At 50.5% G+C, this 19,919-nt stretch overlaps 1 protein-coding gene across 8 annotated transcripts in view; it reads left to right on the top strand.

Moving 5' to 3' along the window:
- NRP2 (neuropilin 2) overlaps positions 1-19,919 on the top strand; it is an 82,430-nt gene that overhangs the window by 24,162 nt on the left and 38,349 nt on the right. For all 8 annotated transcript variants that reach the window (XM_065841318.2, XM_065841314.2, XM_065841312.2 and 5 more), the window contains exons 3-9: positions 2,396-2,577; positions 6,424-6,654; positions 7,036-7,191; positions 8,989-9,158; positions 10,215-10,370; positions 18,515-18,659; positions 18,919-19,268. In XM_065841318.2, the coding sequence (XP_065697390.1) occupies positions 2,396-2,577; positions 6,424-6,654; positions 7,036-7,191; positions 8,989-9,158; positions 10,215-10,370; positions 18,515-18,659; positions 18,919-19,268 (1,390 nt within the window). The remainder of the gene's footprint in view (positions 1-2,395; positions 2,578-6,423; positions 6,655-7,035; positions 7,192-8,988; positions 9,159-10,214; positions 10,371-18,514; positions 18,660-18,918; positions 19,269-19,919) is intronic.

Here is a 19,919-nt window from a genome sequence, read left to right as displayed (position 1 = left end):
TGATTTATTAAGGATTAGCTCCAGTAGGAGAAAGCTCAGTTAGATGCTTGGATGAAGCCAAACAGGGTTTAATTCAGAGAGGCAAATATTTCCTGATGATTTACTTAGTAGATTCATTCTTTTAATTTTCCATTTGCAGATTGCCCATGAGCAGATTGCAATATTCCCAAATTGTATGTATTATTGGAAGTTATTCACCCATTCAATAAGCAAATATTTCTCGGTCCAGAATTTGCTTCTGAAGTTGCCAGGGCTCCTACAGCACTGGGGGGCTCAAGGAGCCATGTGGGCAGCGTTAGGATGTTTGGTGTGTTGGCTACAGCAGAAGCTGTGATCATTACCCTCAAGTAGTTGAATCCATGTGCTGTGCTGGCGAGTTATAACCCCACGAGGACACAAACAGATGTGATTCCCGGGGATGCAGCTAACCTCTGCCTGTGCCATGCGAATGGCAGCTTTTACAATCCGCTCCGTTAACTGTTTTGCCAACATTGGTGTTTTTGCCAAATTAATTTTGTGCCACACATTGACAATTTCACTAGTATCCTGTAGTCCTGCGGCACAGATGAGTACTTCAGATGTGGAAGGGCTGCAGGCACACTGAAAGCAAGTAGTTATTTAGAGAACCAAATGTCCCTGCTGTTTGCTCAGTGCTACTTTAAACAAACAGACAAACAAGGAGGAAAAAATTCTACTTAAAAGAAGCACTACCACTGCCCTCTATGTTCCTCCTCCCCAGGGAGGTGGTGGGATCAAGCCACACATGATGGACGTTAGCGGGGTCATGCAGGGTGCCGCTGAACGGTGTCAGGGTAACGCAGGGTCAGGAGGTGACGGGGAGCTGCACAGAGCCGAGCAGAGGGAACAGATCTTCATTTACATCGCTGCGTGTCCACCCGCCAGCGGAGCCGATTGCTCTTCCTGTGTGAGCGCCTCTTCTCGAGACCACTTGAATTTCACCTTGGCCAAGCCAACTGGGTCTGTAGCAAAGTTAAAGGCTGGGTGAGCGCAGCAAGCGAAGTGCTTGGTCCAGCACAGACAGGATTTTATCTGCAGGCATTTTGCTTCTGGCTCTCAGCCTGGTTTAGTCCCAGAAAGGAGTGAAACCGAAGCCGGCTGAGCCATCCTTCTTTGTGGAGGAGCACACTGAGTCCCTGTAAGTTTGTTTTGAGATTGTTGCCTGCCGATGTGTGCTTTGCAGAACAGGAATGAGTCACATGAGGATCATTCTGTATCCAGCAAGCTACTTCTCCTTTCAACTCTCCCTTCCCAAACAGGAGATCTTGTGACAAAGAAGAAAGGCTGATTCCTGGCAGCCTGGAAGTGCTTTTTCCTTCCCTGGCCCCATGAGAAGAGCTGTAGCATGTAGTTAAACAGGTTGATACAAAGTGAGTAAACAGTCCAAGAGAGATGGGCAGTTTCTGTAAATAGCAGCGTGCTGGCCAGAGAGGAGAAGAGGGATGGGAGAGCGCGGGTGTTAGAAAGCAACCGAGGAACAAGATGTTCACGTAAAAGCTGTTTGCTTCTTCACAGCACAGAGACTGGTACTACCTTGCCATTAGTCATGGCCTAGAAAATATGAAGGAATCTGGGGGGGTTTCACCTTCCAGCCAGACACTGCAACAATTCTTCCAAACCTGCAGATTCCTCCACAGGCTGTTGGGATGCCCAGGAGCCATGTCAGTGGGCATGGGGCATTGCCCCGTGGGGTTTAGCAAAGGCAGGCTGCACTTACAGGGCGTGCAAGGCAATGGTAAATGTGGTTATTCAGTTCTTATGCAGCACTTCTCATTCACAGAAAAGCTGTGTTAGCACTTAATAGAAGTCGGTCAGTATTACTGTCCAAGGGCCAAGTAGCTGTACTGGCCACACTTGTTGAAAGACTGATGTGGTGTCAAACAGTGCACAAAATAGCTACCCACTCACATGGATTAAACTGTTTGTTTAATGCTTGGCGTGTGCTTGGCCAAATCCCACCTGGAGAGTGGAATAAACGGAGCTATGCTAAGTGCATGATGGCACTTAAGGAGGGAGGTAAGGGAAGGAGAGCAGCCCCAGGAGAGTTGTATTAGAGTTTCTCCCATGGCAAAAGAATCTTGTGGAGATGGAGGCAAATCATGTCCTAAATTCTGTGTGTTGACTCTGAAGTTGATGTGGGTGCAATGAATTAATGATCTGAGGAGCAACAGATGAAGGGACTCAAATGTAGCCAGACAGACAGTAGGGAAAAAAATGTATTGAGAGGTGTGTGGTGTGAGTGACAGAGTCCCAGGTGCTTGTCTGGAAGATATTCTGTGAAATATGCAGATATAAAGAAGTGGTTTGTGTTTGTTACTGCCATCCTGAAGCATCTCCCTGGCAGATGGTTTTACTGCCATTTCACCTGCCTCCACAGGTATGACTACATCGAGATCCGAGATGGGGACAGCGAAGCAGCAGACCTGCTGGGCAAGCACTGTGGGAACATAGCACCTCCCACCATCATCTCTTCTGGCCCTTCTCTCTATATCAAGTTCACCTCGGACTACGCGCGACAAGGTGCCGGCTTCTCCCTGCGCTACGAGATCTACAAGACAGGTGAACATCTGAGTCGAACATCTTCACAAGGAGATGTCTTTGGCCACCTTTTCAACAATGATATTTCGCGTGTTCACTGGAGATGAAGGGCTTTTTGTTGTTAGTGTTGATTTTTTTGTCGTATCACATTTCAAAGAAGGTAAAGATGTTAGTGGTGCATGATGGTGCATTTTTGGATCACAGTGTGGCATCAAAAGCAGGGTTCCTCATTAAATGCTCTCTTGTATTGGAAACATTTATCTTTTCTCCCTGGCATATGCGGAGCTTGTTAGGGCTACGTGGGGCTTGTCCCTCAGGTAGAAGCTCATGGGGCTCTCCTCCTGTGGAGATGCGATTCAGAGCTGATCAATGATACTGTGTTTTCTCCCCCTGGAAACGGGGTTGTAACTGGGGAGTGCTGGTTTTCAAGGGACTGCTGTCAGCAGTGCTGTCAAGGGCTGAGATGGCACCTTTCCAGGCAGATATAAGAGGAACTATTCATAATTCTGTTTAATACTGAACTATTATTGAGGAAGGGAGAAGCTGCTCAAAGGCCTTTTAATAGTGTTTCTGTCTAAATATTTGCCAGAATTGTATGTCTGGGAAGAAGGAGGCTTGAGAAAATAAAACCCACTCTGTGCACGCTGTGTGTGTGCGGGTGAGAGAGGTGCTAGGGGAACAAGAGTGTGTTTTGCATGGGGATGTGAACGGTTGCGCTGTGCCCTCATTCCTTCGGTGGTGCATTGGAAGAAAACACCCGCGTGGCTCTCACATCATTGCATCCAGCAGGAAAAATATGCCTGTGCGTGGTGAAGAAGCAGGAGGGAGCACAGCAGGGTCACTTACCTGACATGTCACAGGTAGATGTGAATGCAGAGACTCTGCTGCAAGAGGATGAGAATGGAGCTCCCCAAATTCCTTGTGAAATGGCAAGGACAGGAGGTGTCTGGGGGTTCAGGTGGATGAGGAAGGTGCTGTTGCTGGTGGTTGCCTGGGCTGTATAAGTGGCCATTGAGCTGTTGTGGTGCACCAGCTCACCACCACTGTTTGTTAATCGTTAAGGTGCAGATTAGCCCTGAAAGAATTTAGTGATTCATCAGGGCTTGCTGGGGCCAGTTGCCAGCACAAAGGATGGCAAAGAATGCTTGTGTTCAGGTGGGAAGAATGCCGATTGACCCACCTCAGCCTGCCTTGCCTCTGAGAGCCCACCAGACTGCGCTGGGTTGTGCGTGTCCGCACATCGGGTCCATGTCCTGAGTCGTGTGGCCATGGGAAGGAATGGCAGGCAGGAGCCCTGTCCGCCTGGGTGGGAGCCAGCAAGGGGTCAAATTCATAGGAAAAGCAGATTTTGTTGCTGCTGGTAGGGAGGGAAGGGAAGCAAGGGCTGCTCTGAGAGAGAGTGGATGTGGGGTGGAGGCTGGGGCTGAGTTTGTCCCCCTCAGTGTAGGTCCCTGTAGAGCTGCTCTCAGTGATGTTGGGGCTCCTTTTGCCACCACCACCCCCCGCAGGCAGTCATCTTCTCCAGAAAGAGCCACTCTTTCTTCCAACCACAGCCCACCCCATCCAGCCTGGCAGGGCGGGTTTTGGCAGAGGAGCAGGGATGAGCCTGCGATCCAGGGGCACCCCCAGCCCAGCCCCTGTCCCCTGCGGTCCCAGGGAGGGCAGTGGGCAGCGCTGGCTGTGGGGCCACTGCAGCACAAGCAGAACTTTCCATCTGAGCTGTCAGGACACCAGCAAGGGTGTCAGCAGCTTTAAAGGTCATTGGATTGTCATTGTCCACATCAGTAAAGGCAGCATGGCTGTTGCTTCTTTCTTTTGTAAAGGTGACCTAAAAAAACAACTGTTTTCAACTGAGCATTTATTTCCACACCTTGTGCTAAATTTCCCCTATCGCGGTGTGAGAGAGGAGCAATCTGCATACAAACAACTGCATACCAGTCTTTGAATCCCCCGATGGGTATCAGTCAGCGGTCTGTGGGCTGGTCCAGCCTCCCTGCTGCTGGCTTTATGAGTCAGCTTGGCAGGGCTGGCCTGAGCTCTGCATCCTGGGCATCAAAGTCTCCTCTCGGGCTGGTCCCTGCCAAAGCCAGCTTGAGTCCTGTTGATTGTCTGCAGCTTCCTTATAAAAAGCTGATCATTGTGTTTGCTGCCATCAGCCAAACCGTAGACAAAGATGCCAAATGCGATAAGAGCCCCACATGAGGAAATTGTTGTTGTCTAATGCAGTGACATAGTTACGTCTCTCTCCTGTCTCTAGAGGACAGTCCCTGACTCCGGATTTAGTCTTTGATTTTCTTCCTAGCTCAGAGCTTGTGTGTTATTTTCCCTATTTACCTGTTTGTCTTCAAGCTGTTTAGAACAAAGTACACCCGTATCCCTGTTCATGGCATTACGCTGTGATTTGTGTTTGGCCTTATTTTCTTTGCCTCTGCGTTTTACCCCACAGGTTCATATCGGAAAAGCTGGCTGCTTCATTAGGTAGTCAATTAAGAGCCTCTCCTGAGTAGTTCTCCAGCTAGGTGCTGCATAATGCAGTACTGGGATCCTGCTATTACTGCAGGCTGCTGGCCTGACTCCTGTAGGTTAATGCTGAATTGAATAACAAGTCTCCCATTAGTCCCAGGAAGGCTCATGCTGCCTGGAAGAGCTGGAGCAGAAGGGTTTGTAGAGGAGAAGGAGGGTATCCCAGTAAAACCAAAGCAGAAACCTTTGCGAATGCTAATGCTGGGTTGCAGCAGCGGCTGGCAGCCTCTCTAACATCCCCTTTCGTGTCCAATAGCTTCAGGCTGCAGATTTCTGTTGCCTATTGTCCTGTCTCCGCAGCATAGCAGTTTCAAAGTCACCGTGGCATGAATACGACACAAATTCCCCTTTCCCTGGCCACCCCGAGGCACCTTGGCTGTATGAGAGGGGGCACCGAGCTGGCCCGGCTGCAGCCGAGGCCAGTGCTGGGGTCAGCAGTAAATAAGAGACAACATTGTCTGCCCTCCTCGCCATGCAAAGGTCTTCCTTAAGGATAGAAATAACTTGCATTTCTGGTGCGGCCGGCTCGGTCTGTGAGAAAGAGGGCTCTGTTCCTCCTCTCAGCAGAGACAGCCCTGCCACGGCCCCGGTTACCCCAAATGCCATGGCCACGTTGTGGGGGACGTGTTCTGGAGCTGGCCCTCATCCCTTGCGTGGGTCTCAGGGGGCGGCAGGTTAACCACGCGCTTCCCGAGGGTTTCCAGCTAACAGTGGAGACATTGGCACCCTCCGCTGGACCCTTTCACTGTGTAAATATTTGTGCTTCCTGGTTTTCTCAAGAGGAAACCGAGGCACAGATGTCCATGCCACAGTGGGAGACCAGCCCCTGGAGACAGGTTTTTCCAAAGAGGTGGCATCCCTGTTACTCCTCTCTGCCTCTCGCCAGGCGGCCACCTCCCCAAACAGGAGCTCCTCCATCAGACCTGGAGCTGCTGTGGCCCTTTGGCCACCACCATTGGCGTGGGGGACAAGGCAGGGTGCTGGCCTGCCGAATTGCAACCGTGGCTTTGTATAGGATCACTGTCCTAGTCCTGTTGTTGGAGTAATTGGCAGGAGGGGGATCAGCAGTGGCAGATGGGTTACATTTGCAGAGCTGTCTGAGGGATTTAGACACAGGCTGTCCACTCCAGTGAATGCACAGACTTGGTCTCTCCACCTGTGGAAAGCTTTGAAAATCACTCTGTTGGTCCTCGCAGGAGTTCACACAGCTCTTGGGTGACAAGACATTTCCAGAACTGAACACACAAACCCTCTAAGCTCAAAATTGGGTTTCCACAGTGTGTCAAGCGGTTGGCATTAAGCTGCATTGTTGCTAAGGCTCTGGGTTTTTTCCCACCTCTACAGGCTCCGAGGACTGCTCTAGAAACTTCACTGCCTCCAATGGCACTATTGAGTCTCCAGGTTTCCCTGACAAGTATCCGCACAACCTGGACTGCATCTTCACCATCATAGCCAAGCCAAAGACAGAAATCCTCCTCCACTTTCTGCTCTTTGACCTCGAGCATGACCCACTGCAGGCGGGGGAAGGAGATTGCAAATACGACTGGCTGGACATCTGGGATGGCATCCCTCAGGGTAAGCCATGGGGTGATGTGCTGCTGTCCTCAACCTCTCTTGGTGTCTCGTGGGACACTCCAAGATACCACTGGTCCTCCCTCCGGGAAGGGCAGTGGGCTCATGCAATGCTAGGAGCACCTCCCCATCCTATACCAACACCAAGAAACAGATCAGATTGGACCATTTCCCAGCAATTGCAGAGCAGTGCCTGCTGCAGTAGATATTTCTGCACGGTGCTCTGCATGGCACCGGGCCAGCAGATATAAAAAAATATCCCATCCCCAAAGCCTTTCTTTTATCCTGATCAGTCCTGCTAAGACATCCCTGCCGAGTGATGCCAGGTGACCCAGGAGACTGGTGGAAAAGGCGATATTACCACTGCTGCTCTTTCTTTTGCAGTTGGCCCCTTGATAGGCAGGTACTGTGGCACTAAGATGCCGTCCGACATCCGCTCAACCACGGGTGTCCTCTCTCTCACCTTCCACACGGACCTGGCGGTGGCTAAAGATGGTTTCTCTGCTCAGTACTACTTGATCCAGCAGGAAGTCCCAGAAAGTAAGTTGGAACCGTGTGTGTTTGACTTCAGGCAGTCATGTCACTGTTTTTTCCCCAAGTTTTCACATGGCACATGTAAGAGTGAGGCAGGCAGGAGTGTGTCCAGGGACGCAATCGCACTAGGTGTGTTCTCTGTTTCTCATAGAAGTGAGAATTCAGTAGGAATCACACTTTCTGACCTTTCTTTGACTTTTCACTTGCTTGTGAAGTTTCCTCAATACCTTTTGGGATAGAATCCTTCATGTGTGTGCTCAGCCCAAAGGATTTAGGGGAAGACTTCAGCCCAGCGGGTGCAGCAGATTCTTTAGAGCACGAGGGAAACTCTCCACCTCTCTCTGGTTTTCCAAAAACTCACAGCCCCAAACTGCAAACTGGAACTTCTTGGCTAATTAAAAAATGCCAAAAGCTCTGAGAATTTCAAACCAAGTATGGTTTGGATCTCTTATTAAGGGAGGTAAATTGTTGTGGAGTGAGGAAGTAAGTTGTGTATTTTGAGAATGAAGAGCATTTCGATTCTTTGTGATAATGCTTGCAGGCGAGGAAAGATTCAGTTTGTTTTCCCATGGTATTTTTACATCAGAGCTGCAGTTCTCGACCTCTGTTTGCAGTGAATCTGTGATATGACAGAAGAAGCCTTCAGGACTCCCTCAGCCCCAGAGAAAGAGAGGGGGTCCATGACCCGACACTGAAAGCCCGTGATGGAGAGCAGTGGAGAACAGGGGTTGTGCAGCTCCAGGGCAGTTGGGTTACAGGCTCTTGCTCTGTGATTGAGTCAGGGATGGTCTGCTGAGGCTGTGAGAGTTACAGACAAGCATGAGCTCTTCACCATTATCTATATCCACACTCAGTTGGTCTGTTCTTTAATCTCCTTTCTAGTCTGTTCTTTAAAACGATTGGGAAATAAAATGTTAATGACACACAAAGCTTGAGAAATCAAGCACGAGAGCTGGTGTAAAATTGAAACTTTAATAATACCACTGAGATCTTAACTTGGCCCATCATTTCCACTCAGGGTTGACTTGGCCACATTAAAAACACAAGCAGTTTGGTGGAGCCCTATTAGACCCTTGCAGTATTTCCTATCAATATTTACTTTACTGATGTTTTTAACAGGACAGCTGCCATAAAATATATGAGATGGGCAATAAGATTGAGTTAATTGTGACTTTTAAAGTTTTAGAAGTGAGGAAACCCAAATGAAATCATACCACAGTCTTTCGTATTCTTGGCTGGTTAATTCCTATGGGCTTGATACCACGTATAGCGTACACACATGTATAGAGACATGTACGTATATGCATCTATACTATCACATGCACACAAATCCCTTAGACCTTCCCATTCCAGGCCTTGACATTCCTGCCAGCAGCACAGCAATAAGCACCCCCCCATTGTGCCTGCACATACTCCTCGCCTGGTCAATGCCTAGGTTTCAGCTCTGGCCTTCAAGAAGTTGCGGAACTTTGTGGCAAAGGGACTTGGGACGCCTTGGTGGTAATGGAGAGAGGGAAGGGACAGAACTGTGTTGAAACTGTGCAAAGGTGAAGGAGATAAAGAGGGAAAGGTCTGGACTGTGCCAGTTTTCAGGGGGCCATGCAAACATAAAGCTGGCCCATCTTTAATTTTTCAGTGCCATCTGTGAGCACACACAACCTGCAAGATGGTGGGGATCTGTTCGTCTTTCCAAGCAGGCAGCTTTGCTTGGGTTTAGCTGGGAAGGAGAGGTCAGGGCTGCCTTCTCCTGGGGAGTGAAGTACAGAGGATATAAGCTGACCTGTGTGTGTGTGTCCGCTCCAGACTTCCAGTGCAATGTACCGCTGGGGATGGAGTCTGGCAGGATCTCCAACATGCAGATCACTGCATCCTCCACCTACTCAGACGGGCGATGGACCCCTCAACAGAGCCGCCTCAACAGCGATGACAACGGCTGGACCCCCAATGTCGACAGCAACAAAGAGTACCTCCAGGTACGCACGCTTTGCAGCCCCTCCTCCCCTCTTCCCTCACCAAATGGAGTGTCACGCTGTTAAACTGACCCTTGACCATAAGGCTTGTTGAATTTTTTATTGCCTCTCTGGCTCATGGGGAGCAAGCAGCAGGGGAGCTGTGATGCCTCCCGTGAGGTGTGACAGGCTGGCTGTCCCATCAGGGCTGGCTTGACCCGCTGTCCCTCTCCCACCCCCTCCTTCCTTTGCGAAACCTTGATGTACTCTCTAGCACACCGACACAGTCTGAGGGACCTCTGCCACTTACAAGGGCCACTGACTCCACCTGAGGACCAAAGTGTCTGGGAGGCTCGTGGAAAAACAACTAGAATAATATTTATCTCATCAGTGATGGAGAGGGCTAATGTCAGGTGGGGGCCTGGCACAGCAAAGGCTTCCTTCGCAGCTGGTTAGAGCCACAGTCTCTGTCCGCACAGGGTTCCTGGCTGTGTCACATCGCCGTGAGGCACTGCTTGCTAAAGGGCACAACGGACAGGAGGTGGTGAATGTCATCGCCTCTAGCAGATGTCTCGTTCTTCATTCACGGCCACGCTACCAAAACAGCTCTGCTGACCTTTCTCAACCCACATTGTAAAATAAAATTAAAAAAAAAAAAAAAAAAAAGAAGGAAAACCAGGAATTGCAGCACTTGCTAATCGCACATCAAGCTTTTATTTTACGTGGAAGAAGTCAGCCTCTGTCCTGCTTTAATGGACATGAGCTCCATGGCATTACGCTGTGATTTGTGTTTGCGGATCCTGTTGCTTGTTCTGAGGCATAAAGAAGGGTTTGTGATAGTCCCATATGGACGGACATCAAGATCCTTAGTCTTCTCTTGTCCCGTGGTCCTGCCTGCATGCATCCTGCTGAAGTCAGCCTGAGGAGATTGTGCCTGTTGAAATGTGTGCCCACAGATGGAGTGAGACAGACTGAATTCACGCCTTTTCATTTTTCAGAAACAGAGGGGGGAACTAACTAGCCAGCCTGGGCTCTCTGGTGGTCACCACTCTCTCTCTTGTCCCTTTTTCCCCCGGAAAGGTGGACCTCCACTTCCTGACTGTGCTCACAGCCATTGCCACGCAGGGTGCCATCTCCAGAGAAACCCAGAATGGCTACTACGTGCGTACCTACAAGCTGGAGGTCAGCACCAATGGGGAGGACTGGATGATGTACCGACATGGGAAAAACCACAAGGTAAAAGGCTTTTTTGTCTCTTTTGCATGCACCTTGGTGAGTCTTGCAGCTGATGGGAGGGAATAGAACAAAGGGATTTTTACAGGCCTGGAGGGTTTAATCTGTGAGAGACCTTTTTCTGATGAGGGTTAAAAGACTAATGATGCTCTGAGCAGAAATAGTCCTTTCTCCTTTGCACAGCAATGAGGAAACACTATTCCTTGGAAAACCTGGCCGCTGTTGCATCTTTCGTGGTGGTGAGAGTATGTTATTTGACTGCAAATGAAGGGGAAAATGCTTTCACAGCCTGTGTTTTGCCATACAAGATTCATTGAACTTTTATGGCCATAACCCTGTCTGCATGCTGGGTTAACAATCACAAAACCACATGAAACTGTACTTTAGGAATTATTGAGGCCTGGAAATGAAAGGGCACATATCCTAAGAGGGCATCGCACCATCCCAGAGAACAAAATGAACAATAAATAATAAGGAGCAATTCAAGCTGCCAGAGACGTGGTATCCGCACTAGCAGGCGCAGTCAGCAAGGATGCACTGAGCCCTGGGGGCTGCTGCATGTTCTTGATGTGTTTCTGGCAGGCACACAGAGATGGGGAGAAGGGTAAATATGGACCTTCAGCCCTTCCAAGCCTTGTGGGTGCTGCTGCGTGGCCAGGCGAGGCAAGCTTGAGGTGGTCTGCATGGGAGCTTTGGCAAATGGGGAGGGGTATTAAGGCAGCTGTGGTGCCAGGCTGGTTCTGCTCTGTCACTTGCCTTGGTAGTGTGGTTGTCCCCCAGCTACGGGCACCTCGAGAAAACCCTTCCCTGCTCGCCTGTGATGCCAGGTCCTCCCTGTTGATGTGCCATAATCCGTCTGCGTGAACTCGGTGGCTGGGGTCCCACACACCTCCGCCCGCATGCACGTCCCAGCAATTTGTGCTTGCTCAGCGCTTCTGTTAAATTAGCTGTCCCCTCCCTTTGCTGGCACAGTCTCTGCTGGCATGAAATGCAGGAGCCTGCCTTGTCCAGGATTCATCCAGACATTTCCTTCCCTTCCGGGCCGCGTGATTTCCCCTTCCCCACAAGCGCGTCTCACGATTCAAATTCACGCTGCTTCCCAGAATGAGTTCTCTCTGTGCAGAGGCCCCTAGCAGGGTCTCATACCTCCAATATTTGCAGTATTTAAGCTCCTCGCGTGCCAGTGAGGTTGTGTTGGTCCTATTTTAGAGGTGGGGAAATGGAGGCACGGAGCAGCGCATAGGAGAGTCAGGGCTCCTCCGGACCTCAGGTGGGCTGGCTGCGGGGCCACAGCTCATGGCAGAGCTCACCTATAACCCTAACGCGGTGGCCGTCCACCAATGCAGGGGCTCTGTGCTGTCTCAGGACCCACTGGCCACGGCAGACCTTTCCATGAACCAGGGCTGCCTCTCCTCACCCCAGGCAGCCTGTGGAAACGACAAGTTTGAGGTCTCACTGGGGCTGTTTCTGCAAGATGAGGGAGACGGTCGATTGGCGGCACACCAGGCAGAGAGATGGGCTAAATGCACGGTTTAGTGTTTCAAATAACCACTGGCAATAACTTTACCTTTGGAGTATAACTGGGGTGGGAATCTGGTCTGGAGGATGGTTTTAGTTGCAGAGATGAGTAGGTGTCCCATCCTCACTGTCCTGGGTGTTGGACACCGGGTCTTCAGCTGGGGTAGAACTGGATGGCACGACTGGTTTCAATGCAACTGGGCCAATTTACATCACTCCAATAAGCCCCTAAAGCCTGGCCAGTGTCAACCCAAAACAGTCCCACAGCCATGTGCATTGCCACCATTTCAGGATTTGGTCCTTGATCCTGTCATCTTCTTTCTGCTGTTTTCTCTCTTCATAAAAAAGAGGAAAAATTAAAGCTCTCCTTTTTTTACTCCTTTATTCCAGTTTCACCTCATTCCTGTGTTCTGACCTCGATTTAACAGACACCTCCCGAGGCTGGAAGATAAGGAATTGCTTTTTGGTGGCTCACCTACCCCTTGCATCCAGGTTCTGCTTTCCCTCTCCTCCAAACAACTGACCCCTCACTCATGGGCTTGATGCTGGGGGGCTCTGGCCCCCCATTCCTTCTCTGTGTGAATCCCCACTGTTCCCACATCGGGCAAGCTCCCAGATGTCTGTGTTGAAGGTGCAGATTCCTCCCTGCGTCAGTGCGGCGCTCCGCATGGTTCTGCAACGGTGGAGCAAACCGTGCCAAATAGATTTGTCAAGTCTGCCGCAGCTTGATTTGGTGCCATGAGGAGCGGGGAGGAAGGGGAGGGGGTGGACAGACAGAGACTCTCTATTCCTCTATACACATCTAGATAGATATATATATATATATATATACACACATATATATATATATATACACACATACATATATATATATATATGCACATGCATACATAGGCATATGGGGTGTATCAAACACTGCTCTGAGTTTTTGCTGGCTGTGTGGGCCAAAAGCAAAGCTCTGCCGTGTTATAGGCGGGTCAGCTAACATTTACATCTTCATCAGGGAACTAAAGCAAGAGAAAACCAGCAAGTGCAGGAGGGCTGGGGAGGGGATGATGGTCTCTGCAGAGGACAGAGAGCTCCGGCCTCCTCTTTTTTGGCCCCCACTTCACCTCCCCCTTGTGTTTCAGAGGAGTGTGGGGCCAGGGTGTTTCCCTGCAAAACACGATGGCTCACCTTTGAGTCCCCAGCTGCTGGCACTCAGGGAAATGGGAAAGGCAGAATGAAGCAGAGGAAAACAAGATTAATATGCGCTCGCAGCAGACAAGGGCTGGCTGGGCTGTTTCCACGCCAAGTGCTGCTGCGTTTCTGGGGTGGGAAAGCAGCAGTGTGCAGCTGGGTAGAGAGAAGCCCCACACTCACACCTTTCCTTTCCCACCCCACTGTTGCTGGGCTTTCCCCACAAAGCCCAGCTCAGCACACCCTAGAGGTCCCACTGTCCAGGGGGTGATGTCCGTCCTTGCTCAGAGCCTGGGACCATGGGGAGGAGAGCAGCCGCCACCATGTCTCGCCCCACACTCACCCCTTACTAGCCACCAGCACATCCCCGTGGGACAGAGCCAAATAACTCCTGCCCCAGAAATTCTGCTCTGGCTCTTGCCCTCCCTGTTGCATCCCCCTCTGTGTCATCTGGGTTTGGTGGCCCCAGAGGTTATCTTCCAGGAACCAACCATGGTGTGAGCACCGCGATCTTATCTAGTGGTTTGCAAATGTCTTTAGAAAACAACAACTCATTCCTGAACCCAAGGAAGGAAAGAGCACCTGGCAGGATTTGACCTTTTGATTTTGGCCATTTTCTTTGGGCAGATTCAGCTATGAGGATTTTATTGGAAAACAAAATGCTCATCCGTTCTGATCCACTTCCTTCTTTGTAGGGTCTTGAGTTCCAGGTCCTGTATGGTCTGAGCCACTTCATCTTAGTAACTGCGGATCACGGGGATCATCTGCTGTGGTGAGGGACCGGGGGACGGGATGGGTTTCAGGATTCAGGGTAGGTTGGGAATGTGATGGGTGCTCTCACTGCCTCAGTTGATCTGTGTGTAAAATGGGAGGATGCACCTGAAACATTTGCTTTGAGAACCAGTAGAAGTGAATGGATGAGAAATGGCAACAAGGTCCAGCGATGTGCATTTTCCATTTCCTGCTCATTTTGATGGCTTTGTACTTGTCATCAGCTGATCTTCCTGGGTAGCATTTCAAGTGGAGGCAAGAAGGCAGGTTGAATTGCTGTGAAGAACCAAATATCTCAGCTGTGCATGGAGCTGGGAATGTCAGAGGTGTTTGGTACTGGTGGGGAATATTGAGGATGACTCTTTGGAGACATTTATGCCTTCCCTTCGGAGCATTCCTCTGTACTTTCAGTTCTTAATGAGCTCTCCTGTGTTCGTTCATCTGGGGAGGAAGAGGTTTCAGCCCTGTGGCTTCTTTATCTGGAGAACTCAGGAAAAGCTTGTGTGATCAGCTAGAATGCCACAAGTGCTTCAGCACAGAGACATCATGGTGCAGAAAGTTTGCCCAGAAGCATCCCCAGGTCCCAACCTGCTTCTGCTGCTTTTGCAGGCAGGACAAATATGTCAGGCTTTGGGAAAGGCAGCCCTGTGCATTCACCCTTCCTGCAGTACCAGGGGAGATTTACAGCCCTGGATTTCCTAGCAAGGCTACAGCTCTGTACTTCTGGGCCTGATATCTCCTTTGCAGGCTAACAGAGTGCCACTTGTGTCCCTGGTGACTCCTGGATCTGAGTGGAGCCTCTCAAAGACACGGTGCTGGCAAGCCCAGCCCTGCACGCTGTGCCTTGCCCAGATGGCTGTGATTCACTGAGTCTTGCCAAGTATCATTTTTCTTTTACCTCCTTGTTCCTGGATTTAATAAATCCAGAGCTATCTACCCTCCACTCAAGCCAGAATCCTCCCACCATCAAACATGCCCCATTTTATGCCTTCCCTATCTGACAAGGAAAATAATCTCCCCTAATTTTCTCCTTCATGCTTCTCTGTCAAAATCCTGAAGCCCTAATCCTGTTAGCATGCTCTGTTCCAGGGCTCTGTCTCCACGGGAGTAACATAATCCTGCAGTAAATCTAGTGGGTCTAGAGAGACACATACATATGGATGAAGGCAGGGCTGCTGCCATCCTTGGCCTTCTCCTCTGCCTCCCCCAGCCACTTTCTTTAGCTCCCCAAGAAGTTGCGTAGTGGCCAAACAGCACAATAAATAAAGTGGGAGAGAGGTCGACTCTCTGACTCACTGCCTCTTTGACTTCACGGCGCTTTTTGTCTCCCTGTCCTTCTCTCTCTTCACTCCAAACTGCCATTGGCACAATTCCCATACTCACTGGAACTAATGCAGCTTCTTAAATACCCCCATCACCCTGTGGCAGTGCCAGCATGTCAGAAATACAACTTGTAAGTGTTGGTGTGGCGCCTGCATGTGTGTGCACATGGAAAATCTGCCCGGTCCTCCTCTAGCCTAGACATCATCTCCCACCATTTGCTTTCTGCAGGAAATTAATTAGGCAGGTCAGCTCTCATTGATTATCAATTTAATTTTACATGTAGACCTGCCGACTGGACTAAAACGGAAGTAAACATAAAGTATATGGGGAGGTGATGGGCAGATTTTTGATGCGGCAGTGGAAATGATTTCCCTTGACTGCTTCTTGGAAGGTGCTTTTAATTTGTTAATGGTTTTCCCATTCGTCTTCTGGCTCTGTCACTCTTCAGCGTGTGTGCGTGCACGTGTGTGTGTGTGTGCCCTCTGCTGAGTGTGTATCTGTCTCCCTAGATCACAGCCAGATTTTTTTTTCTGCTGGTGTAAATTACTGTGACTTCTTATACTTCGATGCCGATATGTTGATTTACACCATTCAAAGACTTGGCTCAAAATATGTGCTGAGTGGGATGGGAAGCAGCTAGGATGGGAGGAATAGCAATGTTCTATTTTGGTAAGGGGGGAAGAAATCTTTGCTTTCTTGGCGCTCCCGATTTCACACATTTTCCTGCTAGTTCTTCCCATGCCGTGAGTGCTAATTTGAGGCAGGATGCAGAGCCTGTTGAAGTCAGTGGGACTCTCCACGGTGTGGTCGGGCTCTGGGGTCGGTGTTTTCAGTGCAGACAAACCATGCGCTTGGGGCCCAACCCTGGTCACGGCATCGGGACCTGTGGGCTCACAATGCCTTTCCATTTGGGACAAGGCTGGAAGGCAGGAGGACCCCGCTTCTCCAACAGCACTGAGCACCTGCCCTCTGAACATGGCCCCTCTCTGTCACACTGAACAGGGTGCGAAGCAACAACTTGCTCTGATCAGTTGGTGCTTTTCAGAAACAAGGTTCGCTGGAGCAGATCCTGCCACTGCAGCTGATACTGGACCTGGAAGGTGCCATTTCTGCCCTCCCAGACTGGCAGGCCGGAGCGTCAAGGCCCCGATTCAGGGTTACGTGGCTTATTGGATGTGATCTAGTCTGAGGAAATTACTGGACCCCAAACGTAAAGCAGAATTGAGGTTGTTCTCCTTGGAAGCAGGTGTTTGGGACTAAGGTCATGTAAGAGAAGCTTTCAGCAATGCATGTGGTAGTGATAAAGTTTTTGGGCTCGGTCCTGCTTCTGCTTTCTGTCAAGCTTGACTTTGCAGAAGTCAGCAACAAATTATGCTGGTGTAAATTTGGATTCTGTGGTCCCTGATGCTCATATGTGTGAAGCGAGCTAAAAAAGAACAAAACTGGGAATATGTTAAACCAAAAAGAGCAGCAAACCTCATCAGTAACTGTTAAACATGCTGGTCCATATGCAACCTTTGGCTCATGGAGTCTTCAAAGTGCTGATGGTGGGAAGCGTAGAGAGGTTGCCAGGAGAAAACTCCCCTGGGGGTTGTTGCCCCCAGACATCTGCTGGGGCCACCATTGGGAGCCACCCCCTGGGACAGAGGGACCTTTGCGCTGACCTGACGTGCTGCTCCTTGTGCTAAAATTGTCGCATCGGCTCAGATAAACGTTTCCTGTCCTCCGGTGTTGGGTTCAGAGGTAAGGTGTTGTGTGTCAGCTTCTGTGTTGACATAAAGCTGGAGGCTTTGCTGCGGTGTGGAAATATGTCCTTTCAGCCTGTGTGTGTATGCGTGTGTGTTCCCACTGGTTTACAAGATAGATACACACACTTGTGCCTGGAGAGTGCTACACAGCAACCACTCTTCTTATAGCCCTCCTGCTGGAAAAAAGGGTATTTGGTGTCTGCTGAGCGAGGAAAAGGATGGGAAGTAGGGTCAGACAGGATAAAATAGGATATTAAAAACACATAAACCATGCTGTGTTGCTAAACGGTAGCAGCATGATGTATATTCTCCAGATTAGCATTTCTGCTCAAGTTCACACCAACCCCAAATCCCAATTACCAGCTGGATTTGCAGCCGGGGCCGGCTGTGAGGTGGCTGCTCCCTGCCCTGGCAGGAGGATGATGCACGGGGCAGCCCTGTACAGCCACTGAGCCCCTCTGCAAACACCCGCTGCACCCTGGATCCAGGGAGAAGAGACTTAGCACGTGCCGTCTGCAGACCTGGAGCTGTGAGAGGCTTATAAAATGCTCCTTAACCGCTATTCAAGGCGAGAGGCCAGGATACGGCCTCATCCCTTTTTCTGCCCTGCATCACAGGGATCTGCAGTCGGATTGTTTGACTCTTACCTCCGACAGGAGATCGGTGCCGGAGATTACGCTTTCCTGCTTTGCTCTGAGATAATCTTAGTGGGAACTTCTGTGCTTAGCACGGCATGTGCAGAAGAGCCCAGACAACATCTCAGTGCGAATGTGGCTGCTGACTGAGATCGGTGGATGCTCTAGCCCTGTCCTGAGAGCCTGCATCCTTGTAGGGGAAAGTGAGCAATGCCTGCAGCCTCAGTCTGTGAGCTTTAGGGCTTTATGCTGGGGGCAGAGAAATGGTTGAAAATTACCCTCAGTTTGGGTAGTCTTGCTTTTCTCCCTCCCCTGCTATGGCTCTGCAGCCTGAAACTAAAACACAAGTATCCAGTCCTGGTCCAACCTATTAAAATAATGGGAAGAAGAGGTGGATCTAACGTCCATCTGGTAGTTATTGATTATGGCCATCTGGTAAGGTCACAGCCCTTTCATATCATGTTGGATCGTAAACTCCCTGGAAAAGCTGTCTCTGTGGCAGGCTGCGTGTGCGCCAGAGAGACAGGAGCGAGGAGCTGCCCGGGATGGCGGCTCATCGCCCCAGGCAGAGACAGCGTCCTCCCTGGTCATGCTGCTGCTTGCACGCGGTGTTTCCTGGCCGATCTTGGTGCGAGGATGTGTGAGAATGTCAGCCTGTTTACCTGCAGAGGGGAGGCAAGATCTCACTCAGCATCTGGGGACATCTGGCCTTTTGCATTGGAGCAGCTCTAGGTTGAGGGGCTAGCTCGGAGCAGCTCTGGCTTGGTAGTCTGAGGAGCCTTGGGGTGCTGTGAGAGGCAGGACAGCAAGCTCCTAGGGCTCCTGCCTGATGAGCGAGTCTATCCACCATGCTGTCCTCCCAGCGGTTCAGCCCACCATATTCTCCCTGCTGAGATTATCTCTACTGCCCATCTGGTTATTTCTTTCTTCCTGGAGAGGATGTAACCATATTTGTGCCCCTTCTCCCTTGCAGACATTTCAGGCCAACGAGGATGCCACGGAGGTCGTTCTCAACAAGATCCACAGCCCGGTGCTCACACGCTTCGTGCGCATCCGTCCCCAGAGCTGGCACAACGGCATCGCCCTGAGGCTGGAGCTGTATGGCTGCCGCATCACCGGTGAGGGTCCCCTCCTCTCTGTCCCTCGGGCAGCCTCTCCCAGGGTGCTGTCCCCCACATGCCATGGTGACAGTGTGAGAAGCACGGAGACACCCATCCCAAGGGATGTGCTTGTGGGGACAGGCACCCAGGTCACAGAGATAAAGGGGAAGCATCCAGCACTGGTGCTGCTTTAGAGCCCAGAGCTTAAACCTGCAGGAAAAACCACGAGTGCTCCCTTCAACCGCCCCGGCTGTTCATGCCATTTCCTCCCCTGCAGATTCGCCCTGCTCCAACTTGCTGGGAATGCTTTCCGGCCTCATCCCTGACTCGCAGATCTCGGCCTCTTCCATCCGAGGCTACGACTGGTCTCCCAGCATGGCCCGCCTGGTGAGCAGCCGCTCAGGCTGGTTTCCCCACGTCCCACAAGCCCAGCCCGGGGAGGAGTGGCTGCAGGTGGATCTCGGCGTCCCGAAGAATGTCAAAGGCGTCATTATCCAGGGGGCTCGTGGAGGGGACAGCGTGACCACCACCGAGTCCCGCTCTTTCGTGAAGAAGTTTAAGGTGGCCTACAGCATGAATGGAAAGGACTGGGACTTCATCCAGGACCCCAAAACGATGCAAGCCAAGGTAGGCACTGCCTGGAGCAGCTGCAAAATGTGATATGTTTCTGGCTATCTTCAGTCTGCCTGGTGGGGTCTTAGGAAATCAGCTGTTTCTCCTCACAGAGACCTTGGGAGATTGGGTTGTCACCATGGAATCCCAGGTTTTGTCACCTGGTCCTTTCTCCTAAGATGTTCTAGAGGGTGTAGGTTCCACCTTGCCCCAGGGATGACAATTGTGGAGCAGACCAGGGACATGGCCATCACCTTATGTTTCTTGAAACTCCTGCGGGTCAGAGCCCACAAGGTGGTGTGTTCAATTATGTTTCACACAAACTAATTACATACCTTAAGGGGACAAGTATTGAGGTTGTGGCTTGCACCTCTGGAAGAGGGAGATGAATCACAACTTCTCTTTGGGGGATTTTCTGTATCTAAAGTCCCTTTTGCCACACTGATGTGAGCCTGAAATTCCCTGTGTTTTGCTCATATCGTTGGAATTCCCCATAATCTTTCTGCTTAACAGCATGGGAGTGGCAATGAGCTTGAGAAATAAATTCATTCCCAGCTACCGCCTGTTCTCTTTTTATGCAAAATCATCTGCTTCTGAAAATTCAAGTAAGTTTTAATTTTTCCTGATCTTACAAATGACTTTTAGAAGGTCTGATGCTATCTATAG

Source organism: Patagioenas fasciata, chromosome 7 (genome assembly GCF_037038585.1).
Source record: "Patagioenas fasciata isolate bPatFas1 chromosome 7, bPatFas1.hap1, whole genome shotgun sequence".
Taxonomy (NCBI): Eukaryota; Metazoa; Chordata; class Aves; order Columbiformes; family Columbidae; genus Patagioenas; species Patagioenas fasciata.
Note: the sequence above shows the minus strand (reverse complement) of the source record. Positions and strands in the feature narration are given on the sequence as shown.